The 16,377-nt window shown below is 43.4% G+C and overlaps 1 protein-coding gene across 1 annotated transcript in view; it reads right to left on the bottom strand.

The window, feature by feature from the left end:
* Positions 1 to 16,377, bottom strand: part of SLF1 (SMC5/6 complex localization factor 1) — a 178,205-nt gene that overhangs the window by 104,244 nt on the left and 57,584 nt on the right. The window contains exons 6-7 of the mRNA XM_077289233.1: positions 9,910 to 9,999; positions 9,343 to 9,396 (exon numbers count right to left, since the gene is read on the bottom strand). Coding sequence (XP_077145348.1) covers positions 9,343 to 9,396; positions 9,910 to 9,999 — 144 coding nt within the window. The remainder of the gene's footprint in view (positions 1 to 9,342; positions 9,397 to 9,909; positions 10,000 to 16,377) is intronic.

The raw sequence follows: 16,377 nt of genomic DNA, 5'->3' as shown, positions 1-16,377 counted from the left end.
AGCGCGCACAGTTCTGCGCTCCCGAAAGCGCCGATCAATCTGAATGGCCAAAGACATAGAATCACTCAGACCGACGGGCGTGGGAAACCCCACCATAACATCTTTAACGGATTCAGAAAGACCCTTTCTGAAAATTGCAGTCAAAGCATCATCATTCCATTTAGTCAACACTGACCATTTTCTAAATTTCTGACAATACAATTCTGCCCCCTCTTGACCCTGAGATAGGGCCAACAAGGTCTTCTCCGCTTGATCCACAGAATTAGGTTCATCATATAATAGTCCTCAAGCCTGAAAAAAGGAATCTACATTAAGCAAAGCCGGATTCCCAGATTCCAGGGAAAATGCCCAATCCTGTGGATCACCACGCAGCAGGGAAATGACGATTTTAACCTGCTGAATAGAATCCCCAGAGAATCGAGGTCTCAAAGCAAAAAACAGTTTACAGTTGTTTTTAAAACTCAAAAATTTGGACCTGTCACCAAAAAACAAATCAGGAGTAGGAATCTTCGGCTCTAAAACAGGAGTCTGAACAATATAATCAGAAATTCCCTGTACCCTAGCAGCAAGCTGGTCTACACGAGAAGCTAATTCCTGAACATCCATGCTAACACAAGACTCCTTAGCCACCCAGAGAAAAAGAGGGAAGAAAAGGCAAAGCAAACTACAGAAAAAAAAATGACTCAACACCTTTCTTCCCTTCTTCTGAGATGCATTTAACTGATAGTGGGCCAGTTGTACTGTTATGATCCGGTGACTTTGGAGCCGCATGAACTTTCTCTGGAGTAGGTGGAAACTGTACTGACCGCAAAACCTGAACTAACCCTGCAACTAGAAGTAGCCGTGGGGTGTGCCTAACAAACCCTAGACACCTCGACACAGCCGGAGGACTAAATACCCCTATAGATGGAAATAGGAATACTACCTTGCCTCAGAGCAGAACCCCAAAGGATAGGCAGCCCCCCACGAATATTGACTGTGAGTAGGAGAGGAAAGACACACACAGGCAGAAAACAGGATTCAGCAAAAGAGGCCACTCTAGCTAAATAGGGAAAGATAGGACAGAATACTAAGCGGTCAGTATTAAAACCCTTCCAAAAATATCCACAGCAGATAATACAAAAAGTTCCACAATCTAACTAAAGACATGGAATGTATATCTGCCACTCCAGAGAATTCAACAAGACTGAGAAAATACTGACACAATCTAAGCTGGACAAAAAAAAACACTGAATAGCACAGAATTATTAAGCACACAGCATGTGTGCCACAGAAACCAAAACCAGACACTTATCTTTGCTGATTTGGCAGAAGGAACCAAACCAGGACCAAAACCTCCCAACAACCATGGACAACTGGCAAGGACTAATGAATCCTGCACGCCTAAATACCCCAGTCAGAACTGCAATCAGCAGATACACCTGACCAGGACTGCAACTCAGGGACAACTGCATTACCACCTACAACCACCGGAGGGAACCCAAAAGCAGAATTCACAACACACAACATACACAGGCACCCTGTAAGAAATGGGAGTGCATGTATTATTCATAGAGCCAAATTGTGGCCATCACATACAGGCAGGGCCGCCATCAGGGCATTACTGCCCTGACTGGCGTATGGGGCCTGGTGGGCAGAGGGGGCCCGTATCGGGCCCCATCTCATCTGCTCATCGGGCCCCTACCAACAGGCTAAACCGGGCCCTTAGCGGCGCTGCGGCAACACTATTGACGTGCGGGTGCGGGCCCGCACGTCAATAGTTAACAGCCGCCAGCCAATCGGAGGCTGGCAGCTGACATCAGCCGCAGCTCGCACGTTGCCGGCGTCTGACGTCATTGTCAGTCACCGGTGAGTGCGCGCTTCAGCTTAGGGAAGGGAGCTTCGCCTTCGCCGCAGGAGCGCGGCCAGGTAAGAAGAACTTTTTTATTATTATTATTATTGAGAGCGGTGATCCGGGGGGCCCGGGGCAGAATGCTGGACACACTGGGGGCAGAATGCTGGACACACTGGGGGCAGAATGCTGGACACACTGGGGCAGAATGCTGGAGCACTGGGAGCAGAATGCTGGACACACTGGGGCAGAATGCTGGACACACTGGGGCAGAATGCTGGACACACTGGGGCAGAATGCTGGACACACTGGGGGCAGAATGCTGGACACACTGGGGGCAGAATGCTGGACACACTGGGGGCAGAATGCTGGACACACTGGGGGCAGAATGCTGGACACACTGGGGGCAGAATGCTGGACACACTGGGGGCAGAATGCTGGACAAACTGGGGGCAGAATGCTGGACACATTGGGGGCAGAATGCTGGACACACTGGGGCAGAATGCTGGACACACTGGGGCAGAATGCTGGACACACTGGGGGCAGAATGCTGGACACACTGGGGGCAGAATGCTGGACACACTAGGGTCAGAATGCTGGACACACTAGGGTCAGAATGCTGGACACACTGGGGGCAGAATGCTGGACAAACTGGGGGCAGAATGCTGGACAAACTGGGGGCAGAATGCTGGACACATTGGGGGCAGAATGCTGGACACATTGGGGGCAGAATGCTGGACACACTGGGGCAGAATGCTGGACACACTGGGGCAGAATGCTGGACACACTGGGGGCAGAATGCTGGACACACTGGGGGCAGAATGCTGGACACACTAGGGTCAGAATGCTGGACACACTAGGGTCAGAATGCTGGACACACTGGGGGCAGAATGCTGGACACACTGGGGGCAGAATGCTGGACACACTGGGGGCAGAATGCTGGACACACTGGGGGCAGGACTGGAGAAAGGTGGGGCAAGAATGGAGATATGGGGCATGATTGGAGACACGGGGCAGAATGAAAGACATGGGGGCAAGATTGGATCATGGGGCAGGATGGATACAATGGAGACAGAAGGGGCAGGATGGGGAGATCAGAAGGGGCAAAATGGATACTCATGAGGGCAGGATGGGAGAACATATGGCTGGAATGAGACACATGGGGCCCAGGATGGGGAATATTATTACCATAGGGGCTAATTAAGGGATATTACTGCAGTCATGTATCCATTTTATTTTTTGAGGATACTGTTTTAAATGGGGGGCGGTCCTGTTACTGTGTAGAGTGATACTATGTCGTCTTTTTTTCTTCATGTGGTGTAATGTAGAAGTTGGGAAAAATTAAGTAATGTGTTCTGCAAGCGGAGCTCGAGATAACTGTGTTATCACCTGTAGAGACGAGCCCTGGCTGGAAGAAGTGATGGCGGTCTGTGCTGGATGAAAGATGAAAAACAAAGATGAAGGACTTCACCTAGAGACGTCACTGGTGAGTCAGTGTGTTACCTATACACTGACACTATACACTGTATACTATATACAGAGCTCCTGAGTATAATGTCACCAGAGATTACTGTATTACCTATACATTATATAGAGCTCCTGTGTATAATGTCACTGGTGATCACTGTATTCTCTGTACACAGACACTGCATACTAAGTACAGATCTCCTGTGTATAATGGCACTGATGGTGATAGTATTGTTTTTTTTATTACTCATCAGTATTGTAGTATTCAGTCACTATGTGGTGGTAATATGTGGTCTGGACATGGTGTTGCGGTATTTGTCCCTTTTATGTGCTATTTGGTCACTTTGTGGTGGTAATATGTTGTCTGGTCATGGTGTAGCGGTATTTGTTCTTTGTATGTGATATTATTCGATCACTGTGGTTGTAATATGTGGTCTAGTGATGGTGTTGTATTTGTTCGTTGTATGTGATATTATTGGTAATTTTAAAAATGTAAAAATAAATAAAAATATACCTAAATTGTATTGCATATTTTAACAAATATTTAGTAGGTTACAGTAGAGTAGGGCCCGGCCAAAAGTGTCTACCGTGTTATGGTGGTGGCTTAAAAAATCTTTTGGCCAAATCAAAAGCTGCCGGCTATATGTGTGATCTGGTGATGGGAACTGTTAATGTGTTATAGGTGAGAAGTGGAGATTTTCCAAGAGAGAGCGGTGGGACTGTGGACAGTTCGAGGGGTGGAGCCTGGGCGGAGTCTCAAGGGGGCTCCGAAAATTTTACCAGTATGGGGCCCTGGAATTTCTAGTGGCAGCCCTGACTACAGGAGCACTAGCCCCAATGTAGAAAAGTAATAAAGGCCATAATAATAGCTATACAAATATCTGAAATATGTATGTATAGTTTATGCTTTTAAAGGCTAAGAAAATCTCACAAGATTGAGGTACAACACTATTCTTAGAAATAGATATTTTCCACGGGGACCTGCTCATTAAGGTAATGAATATTCACCTCTATCCACTCCCATAGGCGTGAAAAATATATCAAAATATCCACTAAGAGCCCATCTTCCCACACATAAAGGGAGGGAGCGTAGCTTTCTACTTCACATGCTCATAGGGCCTGTATATTCTAAGTAAGGTTTCTATTAATGTAACAAGACAGTGACCATTTTAATTATGTAGCGATTATCTCCCTAGAGAAAATGATTAAGATTTTCTAATCAAGGTATTTAAAAATGCATATAAAAGGATATTTCATTTCATTTTTTCTATTCCTGGAAAACCCATTAAAGTTCATATCAAAAGAAAACTAAAACAAATGATTCACTTTACAACAAAAAACTGTTTCATATTTTACCATGATACGAAGTTATAGACTCAAAGCCTGAGGATTCACTACTTCGAGGTTAAAGAGGTTTCCCACTACTTTAGCATTGATGACCCATCCTTAGGATAGGTCATCTATGTCTGACTGCTCATAGTCGGACACCTGGCACCCCCGCTGATCAGCTGTCATCAGTGTCGGGCAGAAATACTCACTGGAGCTGGCCGTCTTCTGACCGTGCCCTCCAGAGGGTACTGCCTCCTATTCAAATCAACAGAAGGTGGATGTGTAGCATCAAGCCACGGCCACTATCAGAAGACGGCCAGCTTCACAAGTGAGTGCTTCCGGCCGAAAGCCAACACTGACAAAAGCTGATCGGCGGAGGGAGCAGGGTGTCCTAAGGATAGGTCATCAATGCTGAAGTAGAGGACAACTTCTGTAAGATGAAAAGACTTGTGACTCCTAAGATTCAATGATATCATGCAGACCATAAAGAGGTTGGTCATGTTTGGCACAAAGGTCTGCAGTCACTGTATGTAACTGAAAACTTGCAAATCCTCACAGCACATACTGTCAGGATTCTGAAGAGGCGTCACCATGAGTAGGTGGTCATCTGACCATAAGTATGTGATATAAATGCATCCGGGCACATCCCGACTAGACTTGCCTGGCCTAACTCAATACATAAAAGTGCATTGAGCGAGACCGTGCACGTCTAGTCGGAATGTGGTCCAGAGTATGCATATCACATACTTGTGGTCATCTGACCGCCTGGTCTCGCCACTGGCACAAGAGAATCGTAACAGCACACAGTGTGAGGACTTGTATTAAGCGAGGCCGCCCCCGATTAGTTACACAGCCGTCCGGTGGGCATGGTCGACTAGAGAGTGTGGACTCACTCCATACAAGTGTACAGAGCGAGGCCACACCCAATAGACGGGCTCTGGCCTGGATTATGTATAACGCGTACATACCCTCCAGTCCCGGCTCAGAAAGCGGCGAATCCCTACAGTGCAATCGCTGGGGGGGGGATTCATAAGTCAACAGTCCCACAGAGGCACTGCATACTTATTGATTTGGACTGGACAACCCCCTGTGTTACTATTTTCCAGTATCAATAACTTGCTTATTTCTCCACTGAGGGGGCTGTGCGACGGCTTTTATTTTGTATGACAAGATGTTGTTTTTATTGGTACCATTTTTGGTGTGGATAAAATGTTTTGATAACACTGTACTGCGATTTTCGGCAGAGGTGGCTGTGACTGAAAATGGCAATTCTTGACTTTTGTCTTTTTTGCCCTTTACAATAATTTATCTTTGATGTTTGATACATTTTATATTTTGATATATTGGACTTTTCCAAACACAGCAATACAGATTATGCTTATTTCCTATTTTTTTATTTCATCATTTTTGGATGGGGAAAAGGGGGACAATTAAAACGTTTATGTATTTTTTAGTTTCGTTCTTGTATTTATTTAAAAAAAACTAAACATTTTCTTTTATAATTCAAACAGTCAAACAGGAACACTTAGAGGGCGGCAATAAGAATGGGGGTCTTTTAACAGTTCCCCAATCTGTCATGAAACCCCATTGCCACCCCAGGGGTATTTGGTCTGGGCCAATTGACCCTTGAACGGATGCCCTGCTGTGATCACACCACACAGTGGCATTTAAGTGGTTGCTCTAATCACAGCTGTTGGAGGCAGGTTCCGCCCGTATAACACAGCCAGCTCCTGCCCGATGTGTGCAGGCTCAGCTCCTCGGCCAACTCCCAACAACTGCACCATGACGTGTATATACATCATGACTCCTGAATGGATTAAACCCCATTTATATTTGCCCTAATCGGCAGAATTGCAGTCAGCTGATTAGATGAGGACAGGAACATTTCTACCAGATCTATACATAAGGTAATGGAAAACGGATCACAAGACAATCTTGTATGTGTTCATAAGAACATCTGTTATCAGCCCTCGAAGGAAGTCAGAGTAAATAATCAATGTTTCTTATTGCTCCTCTGGTTCCCATGAAATCCTGTTACTTGCAGCTCATGTATACTATGCATGAATTTAAGGGTAGCAGCCTATTTGGGACTGATTCCTTTGATATTTAGTTTTTGTTAACAGAAACCCTTTGATGTTCTTGTGAGGTGTTTATGAGCTTCTGGCAGAATCTCCAAAGTAAGGAGTATTAATCTTTTGTTTTGCTGATTTACATACTGAGCATGTTAGTGCGGTAGCAGCTTTCCATTATATATTCCAGCATTTTCCGCATTGTTTTATGTCCCAGAATATTTAAATTCACAGTAGGTTGATGAACGGGACTGGCGGTGTAAGACCTTACTGCACATCCCAGGTCTGACGTTGACCACTTTCATCAGAATTATGTAAAATGTAACAATAAAGAAAAAGTCATAATACAATAGGGTGCTGAATATGGGTGGCATGGCATATTCAGCACCCTATTATATATATATATATATATATAAAGAATAGAAAACTAGAGAACTAGAACAGTACACACTAGTGAAACAAAAGTAGTGGGTGCAGGATCTCTGAAGCAAAATATATAAAGATTGAAAAAGGATTCAATATAGATATTATTCTATTCAGTCTTAATATTTCAAACCTTGAAAAAGGTTCACTGCAAACGAAAAGTCACCATGCCACAAGGGCTGATAAGTGTTTGATACACTGTCGATTTTGCCACCTACAAAGTAAAAATTATACAATGTGATTTTCTGTTTTTTTATTATTAGATTCTGTCTCTCACAGTTGAAGTGTACCTACGATAAAAATTACAGACCTCTCTATTCTTTGTAGGTGGGAAAGCATGCAAAATCGTCAGCACGTCATATACTTATTTTCCCAACTGTACTATATATATATATATATATATATATATATATATTTACAAAATGCCCAAACTTCTCCTACCCAATAAACAGAAAACAGGCAGCACTATAACAATACATGGAAGGCATATGTGTGCTGTGCATTTATTTCAAAGACATATTCTCCAGAATAGGCGAGGTTAATACATAAATCAAATCAAAAACATTTTTGTGGCAATCATTCGGAAAAAAAATGCTCATGTGAATGGCCCCATATACTATTATGTCTAAATGTTCTAAGCATGAAAAACATGGACAGAACATGTACGTGAAACAGGGACATGTGAACGAGGCCTTAAAGGGAACCTGTCACCCCGTTTTTTCCGTATGAGATAAAAATACTGTTAAATAGGGCCTGAGCTGTGCATTACAACAGTGTATTTTGTGGACCCCGATTCCCCACCTATGCTGCCAAAATACGTTACCAAAGTAGCCGTTTTCGCCTGTCAATCAGGCTGGTCTGGTCAGATGGGTGTGGTGTCTTCCCCCAGCTCTTGCTTAGTTTTCCGTTGGTGGCGTAGTGGTTTGCGCATGCCCAAGGTCCCGAATCTACTGCACAGGGGAGTTAAAAGAGCGCGATGTGCGTTATTTCCCTGTTGATCGGTGGGGGTGGCCATCTTCCTTTGGCCGCGCGTGCGCAGATGGAGCGCTCTGCTGCCCTCGGCTTCAGGAAAATGGCCGCGGGATGCCGTGCGTGCGCAGATGGAGATCGCGGCGGCCATTTTCCTGAAGCCGAGGGCAGCAGAGCGCTCCATCTGCGCACGCGCGGCCAAAGGAAGATGGCCGCCCCCACGATCAACAGGGAAATAACGCACATCGCGCTGTTTTCACTCCCCTGTGTGGATTCGGGACCTTGGGCATGCGCAAACCACTACGCCATCAACGGAAAACTAAGCAAGATCTGGGGGAAGACACCACGCCCTTTTGACCAGACCAGCCTGATTGACAGGCGAAAACGGCTACTTTGGTAACGTATTTTGGCAGCATAGGTGGGGAATCGGGGTCCACAAAATACACTATGGTAATGCACAGCTCAGGCCCTATTTAACGGTATTTTTATCTCATACGGAAAAAACGGGGTGACAGGTTCCCTTTAAGAGAATCAAAGGAGGAAGAGAGGGCGGGAAGAAAAACTTTTCAAATCTTCTCTACTCCCATACGGCTATTGCAATGAACCTTCATTAAAGTAAGCCTGAAAACTGATATGTGATACCCAGAGGCAGCATGGATCATACACTGATCTTCCATTTCAGACAGGTACTACTACTAATAATAATAAGGTACTATGTATCTTAATCTGAAACATTGCTGCATTTCAGAGAAAGAATACAAATAAAAGCCGGCCAGGGACCACGTCACTGGTCTCTTCCTATGGATGTGTATGGGCACACACCCCTTGGACTAGTCACCTGATGGGCTTTTAAATGTATATTTTCTCCGATTTCCGTCGGCATTTCAAAGTAAAACATGCCACCCTAAACTGATGAAGCCAATCTCAGATTCATGCTGCCTGTACACTGGGCAGCATGAATCAGCTGTCACATTGCCTTTAAGTCTTGTAAAACTTCCAAGAGTTAATTACCAAGGTTGTCCACAGTGGTGAACTAAAAGATATTGATGGTGTTAAATTAGATTCACTGAAAGACCACAGCACTCCCTTTCTTGTTTATTACCAGATCATAATTTGCAAAAGTCCCATTAATGCTGGTATAAAGTCAAAAAAGTAATTTGGCATATAATGCTTTCATAAGACATAACGCAATTTTCACATGCCTTGCCATAAAGAACGACATGTGGTGGCAGCAGCAGTGGCACCTACTCTTACCTTAGGTTTTTCAAAATGTCCATTAAATTTTTCTGGAAATCTGTGGTGAGATGCCTGAAAATAAAATCCCGCTGATTACTATATTTCTGTGAGGGTAGAAATAATCAAGGCACAAAAATATTTTTGTCCCAAATGTTTGTCATTCCTTTTCATTTTTTTTCAGTCTACAAAAATCATCCTTACTGCTGCAGGGACACAAGACATTTGGGTGCTGATGCTCACCAGTTTCTTCATTGATAGACATCTATGCATCATCGCCTTACAATCTATAATGATTATTAATGATTATAATAATGCTCAATAAGGCCGTGACAGCTCTGACAGATCCCACTGTTATACAGAGACGTCTGGCAGGTTACCGCCGAGTGTCCATTGTCTTTTTACACAATGCACACTGCACTAATCTTGCCATAAAAAATTGAAACCCGACAGAATGTAGAGTGACGTATTGTGACCCTGTTGGCAGGAAAGCGGAGCCCCGTCTACATGTATAAGTATCCACATAGGAATTTATCACAATCGCAACAAGTTTTTTTATATTTTCACTTTCTAGAGTAAATAACCAACCTGTGCCAGACACACGCGTTTCCATACGGAGATCTTTAATTCTGCAATCTGCTCCTCCGTCATATCTTCTGGTGTACCATTTATTGTATCCTGTAAATTACACAAAACTTTACTTTAAAAACTTACATTAATGGTGGACAGGACTTTGATCTAAACATAGCATTAACCAAACATTTTGATGTCCAACAGGTGCACTTGTAAGTGGGAGGGGAGCCGAAGATGTGATTCATTAATGCTTTTTTTCGCACTCCCGACCAAATGTTGCAATCTGTTGACTGTGCTGAATAAGGTGGAACTAGATGATGGAGGAAGCACTTTCTGGAGGGAGGAAATTGATGGGGACACCGGGTCAGGTGGTAGCTGTGGTGCAATTATCAAATATGAAAGGCCAGAGTGATAGGGCGGGAAGAGAGGTGGCGTCAATCTGTGAAAAAGGGAGAACGTGTGAGTAGTGGAACGTAGAGTCAGTGCGACTGAAGAGTGGTTGAAACCAGAGACCAGCGTGACATCTAAAGTCCAGACTAAGCCGATCAAGAACCAACACACTGACTTCGCCAGTCAAGACCCTAATATCCGGACGCTGCAAGTCAAGGACTGAAGGTAGAACGCTACCGTACAGGGCCAGACGTCTGCTTTGCTGACCAGGAGACTCAAGTGAACAGGGCCATTACATCCAGTGTAGACGTACGCTACAGGGCACGGGCCAGGTTGCAGAAGGGACCGGCGATGCCCATTGTGAGGAACACACATAGGGAACTATTTCTTTACTAAGGACTTGTGACCTAGCAGGAAATACTACAGACCCCCGCTAGTGCCAGTATAGTAATCAGAAGTGCCTGAAGGAAATATTACAGTGATGGGCCTAACGTCGAGCGTTTTGTTGAAGTTTTTTCTTATTGCCATCAATAATGTGAGTACAGTGTGGGCTTTAAATACTTACCACTTGCAGTCTTCTGCCGTTTACAGCGCTGCCCCGATGCCCGCCTGCATCATGTGACCGCAGTTGTGACCGGTCGGCTTTCACAGAGCCTTCTGTTTGGACTGGCAGTCACTTACTCAAGGTAGGTCTATGAGACTCAGAACAAGGCCCTATAAATTGGGTATGTGCACACGGTATTTGCTGCATTTTTTCCATGCAACTTTTCCACATAAATTGAAGCATTTCCTTGTAGCAGCAAAGTGAATGGTATTCCTGACGTTTCATGCCAACTTTATTTTTTCCTTTTCAATTCTTCCAGCATTTTTCACCCATTCCAATGCATGAGAAAAAACTCAAGTAAAGCAACGCATTAATAAATTCACGTATTTTAAGCTGTGTTTTTTCTGCCAACAGATACATTTTTGGTGCAGAACTGTTTCTAGAAAACTGTTAAAATATGAACATACCCTTAGGCTTTCATTAGGAAAAAAAGTGACGGTCCACAGCGAGACGTTGCTACATCAGACCTGCAGGCACATGATGCACAGTCCGAAGCAGCGATGGAAATGGCCTAAGGCTATGTGCACACGATGCGGATTTACTGCGGATTCGCAGCGTTTTTTTCCGCGCAGAAACGCTGCAGATCCGCAAAGAGATTTACAGTACAATGTAAATCAATAGGAAAAAAAAAAAATGCTGTGCACATGGTGCAGAAAATTCCGCATGGACAACGCAGCGGATTGAAAGAAGGAGCATGTCACTACTTTTGTGCGGATCTGCAGCGTTTCTGCACCCTTCCATTATAGAAATCCGCAGGGGTAAAAAACGCATGAAATCCGCCCAAAATCCGCAACAAAAATGCACAAAATCTGAATAAAAAACGCATCAAATCTGCCAGGAGATGCAGATTTTGTGCAGAAAATTCTGCACCTCAATCCGCAACGTGTGCACATAGCCTAAGAAAGTTTTGGGTAAGTATTTGCATGCACAAACTGTACATAAATTACTGATGGCTAATAGAGGGGGGGATAAAAAAACTTTAAAAAATGGCTTTTTTTATCTAGATTAATTGGAGCAACAAAACACACTGTACACACACTACTGATTGCTATTGGAGAGGTAATTAAAAAATACCTCATTGGCATGGTTCTTTTTTTAGTTTATATTTAAAATATCATATAATATATATAATTTTAGTGTTTGTAGAACAGTCATTCCCCCCATTTGCTCCCAGCATACATCCAATAGGCTAGTATGACTCCTCCAGAAGAAGGCACACCAGCCGAAACGCACGTTAGGGCTTGTTTCCACTTGCGAGAAACACGTCCGTGTCTCGCATTTGGTAACCAAGCTCTGGTGCCGGCACTCCAGAGCGGAGCGTGCGGCCGCATAGGAACACATGGAGCTGCACAGCTCCGCTCCAAAGTCTCGGCACCAGAGCTTGGTTTCCACATGCGAGACACGGACGTGTTTCTCTCAAGTGGAAACAAGCCCTTAGGGTGGTGGTACTGCATACCTGCAACCTCTTCTCATATCCATGTATATGTTTGTGGAGGACTAGCGTGCTCCATGAGTATACTATTCAACCTGGACACAGGCTTGTAGCCGCTCTAAGGCAATATATATATATATATATATATATATATATATATATATATATATATATATATATATATATATATATATAACATTAAAGGGAACCTGTCACCCCCAAAATCGAAGATGAGCTAAGGCCACCGGCATCAGGGGCTTATCTACAGCATTCTGTAATGCTGTAGATAAGCCCCCGATGTGTCCTGAAAGATGAGAAAGAGGTTAGATTATACTCACCCAGGGGCGGTCCCGGTACAATGAGTGTCGCGGTCCGGGGCCTCCCATCTTCTTACGATGACGTCCTCTTCTTGTCTTCACGCTGCGGCACTGGCGTAGGCGTACTTTGTCTGCCCTGTTGAGGGCAGAGCAAAGTACTGCAGTGCGCAGGCGCCGGGCCTCTCTGCATCTGGCTATATTATTGGGGGTTAATATTCTCTCAGTTTATCTTTGTTTGGGTGTTTTTGCATACTCTATTGACTATTTTTGTCTAGCTGTATGTTGTGATTTGCGTGCATACTAAATACACTATATATATATATATATATATATATATATATATATATATATATATATATATATATATATATATATATATATATATACAGTGGGGCAAAAAAGTATTTAGTCATTCAGCAAAAGTGCAAGTTCCACCACTTAAAAAGATGAGAGGCGTCTGTAATTTACATCATAGGTAGACCTCAACTATGGGAGACAAACTGAGAAAAAAAAATCCAGAAAATCACATTGTCTGTTTTTTTATCATTTTATTTGCATATTATGGTGGAAAATAAGTATTTGGTCAGAAACAAAATTTAATCTCAATACTTTGTAATATATCCTTTGTTGGCAATGACAGAGGTCAAACGTTTTCTGTAAGTCTTCACAAGGTTGCCACACACTGTTGTTGGTATGTTGGCCCATTCCTCCATGCAGATCTCCTCTAGAGCAGTGATGTTTTTGGCTTTTCGCTTGGCAACACGGACTTTCAACTCCCTCCAAAGGTTTTCTATAGGGTTGAGATCTGGAGACTGGCTAGGCCACTCCAGGACCTTGAAATGCTTCTTACGAAGCCACTCCTTCGTTGCCCTGGCGGTGTGCTTTGGATCATTGTCATGTTGAAAGACCCAGCCACGTTTCATCTTCAATGCCCTTGCTGATGGAAGGAGGTTTGCACTCAAAATCTCACGATACATGGCCCCATTCATTCTTTCATGTACCCGGATCAGTCGTCCTGGCCCCTTTGCAGAGAAACAGCCCCAAAGCATGATGTTTCCACCACCATGCTTTACAGTAGGTATGGTGTTTGATGGATGCAACTCAGTATTCTTTTTCCTCCAAACACGACAAGTTGTGTTTCTACCAAACAGTTCCAGTTTGGTTTCATCAGACCATAGGACATTCTCCCAAAACTCCTCTGGATCATCCAAATGCTCTCTAGCAAACTTCAGACGGGCCCGGACATGTACTGGCTTAAGCAGTGGGACACGTCTGGCACTGCAGGATCTGAGTCCATGGTGGCGTAGTGTGTTACTTATGGTAGGCCTTGTTACATTGGTCCCAGCTCTCTGCAGTTCATTCACTAGGTCCCCCCGCGTGGTTCTGGGATTTTTGCTCACCGTTCTTGTGATCATTCTGACCCCACGGGGTGGGATTTTGCGTGGAGCCCCAGATCGAGGGAGGTTATCAGTGGTCTTGAATGTCTTCCATTTTCTAATTATTGCTCCCACTGTTGATTTCTTCACTCCAAGCTGGTTGGCTATTGCAGATTCAGTCTTCCCAGCCTGGTGCAGGGCTAGAATTTTGTTTCTGGTGTCCTTTGACAGCTCTTTGGTCTTCACCATAGTGGAGTTTGGAGTCAGACTGTTTGAGGGTGTGCACAGGTGTCTTTTTATACTGATAACAAGTTTAAACAGGTGCCATTACTACAGGTAATGAGTGGAGGAAAGAGGAGACTCTTAAAGAAGAAGTTACAGGTCTGTGAGAGCCAGAAATCTTGATTGTTTGTTTCTGACCAAATACTTATTTTCCACCATAATATGCAAATAAAATGATAAAAAAACAGACAATGTGATTTTCTGGAATTTTTTTTCGCAGTTTGTCTCCCATAGTTGAGGTCTACCTATGATGTAAATTACAGACGCCTCTCATCTTTTTAAGTGGTGGAACTTGCACTATTGCTGAATGACTAAATACTTTTTTGCCCCACTGTATATATCCCTTGAGAAAGCGGTCTGTTGTGGACGCGAAACGCACGTCGGGGGGCTTTCTTTACACCCGGCCCCGGAACCCTCCCTACTTCTGCCCGTGGTGAGTACTGGCTGGCTCTGTATGATATTGAACTGTTACTCTGTTTATATTATATATGATTCTTTCCCTATTGGGGCCAATGGTACATATATGAGCTATGCCAGCTTACCTGTGCTTGATCTCACTGCACGTGCACTTTATATATGATCATGATGTGAGGCACAAGGGGGCTTAAGTTTTTGGGGGCTTCTGGTTGCCCTGTTGCTGTTCTGCGCATATGTCACTTTACTGGGTTTCTCTTTATACTATTGGTATTAATATGTAGTGTGAACTTTCAATAAACTTTTGTTTTTTATCTTTGCATACCCAAAAGAACTCTGGTCTCTTTCTATGAACATGTTGCTCTGAGTGGGTATATTTCTTCCTTGTACGGGCTAATCGTAGCCCATCAGGTGGATATAAGTATGTTTAAGAGGTTTCTTTGGCTATATATATATATATATATATATATATATATATATATATATATATATATATATATATATATATATATATATGTATATATATATATATATGTATATATATATATATATTTCTTGGGCTGCCATGCGTTCTACCTAAGTATTACGGGTTTATACTATTTTGATGTTTATGGAAGCAGGCTTCATGAGGGATTTTGACACATTGTTTTTAACTGTTTTTAGTACTTTTGTCAATAAAGTTTTCTGTTTTTACATTATCATAGGTGGTGTGCATACTTTATAAGTGGTTCTTTTCCTATCTCCTCATTGCCAGAATTAAATTTCCATCTCCAAATAGTTTGTCAGCAGAGGGAAGCATGAAGTGCTCTAAAATTTCCTGGTAGACGGCTGCGCTGACTTTGGTCTTGATAAAACACATTGAACCTACACCAGCAGATGACATGGCTCCCCAAACCATCACTGATTGTGGAAACTTCACACTAGACCTCAAGCAGCTTGGATTGTGGCCTCTCCACTCTTCCTCCAGACTCTGGACCTTGATTTCCAAATTAAATGCTAAATTTCCTTTCATCTTAAAACAACACCTTGTACCACTGAGCAACAGTCCAGTTCCTTTTCTCCTTGGCCCAGGAAAGACGCTTCTGGCGTTATCCATTGGTCATGAGTGGCTTGACACAAGGAATGCGACACTTGTAGCCCATGTCCTGGATACATCTGTGTGTGGTGGCTCTTGAAGTAATGACTCCAGCAGCAGTCCACTCCTTGTGAATCTCCCCCAAAGTTTGAATGGCCTTTTCTTAACAATCCTTTCAAGACTGCAGTTATCCCGGTTGCTTGTGCAACTTTTTCTACCACACTTTTTCCTTCCACTCAGCTTTCCATTAATATGCTGGGATACAGCACTCTGATCAGCCAGCTTCTTTAGCAATTACCTTTTGTGGCTTACCCTCCTTATGGAGTGTGTCAATGACTGCCTTCTGGACATCTGTCAAGTCAACAGTCTTCCCCATGATTGTGGAGCCTACTGAAACAGACTATGGGACCTTTATAAACACTTAGGAAGCCTTTGCAGGTGTTTTTTGTTCATTCTAATTTGCTGAGATAATGACTTTTGGGTTTTCATTGGCTGTAAGTCATGATAATCACCATTAACAGAAATAAACACTTGAAATAGATCACTCTCTTTGTAATGACTTTATATATCAGTTTTGTTTTTTGTTTTAAAGA

This window comes from Ranitomeya variabilis, chromosome 1, assembly GCF_051348905.1.
Source record: "Ranitomeya variabilis isolate aRanVar5 chromosome 1, aRanVar5.hap1, whole genome shotgun sequence".
NCBI lineage: Eukaryota > Metazoa > Chordata > Amphibia > Anura > Dendrobatidae > Ranitomeya > Ranitomeya variabilis.
Note: the sequence above shows the minus strand (reverse complement) of the source record. Positions and strands in the feature narration are given on the sequence as shown.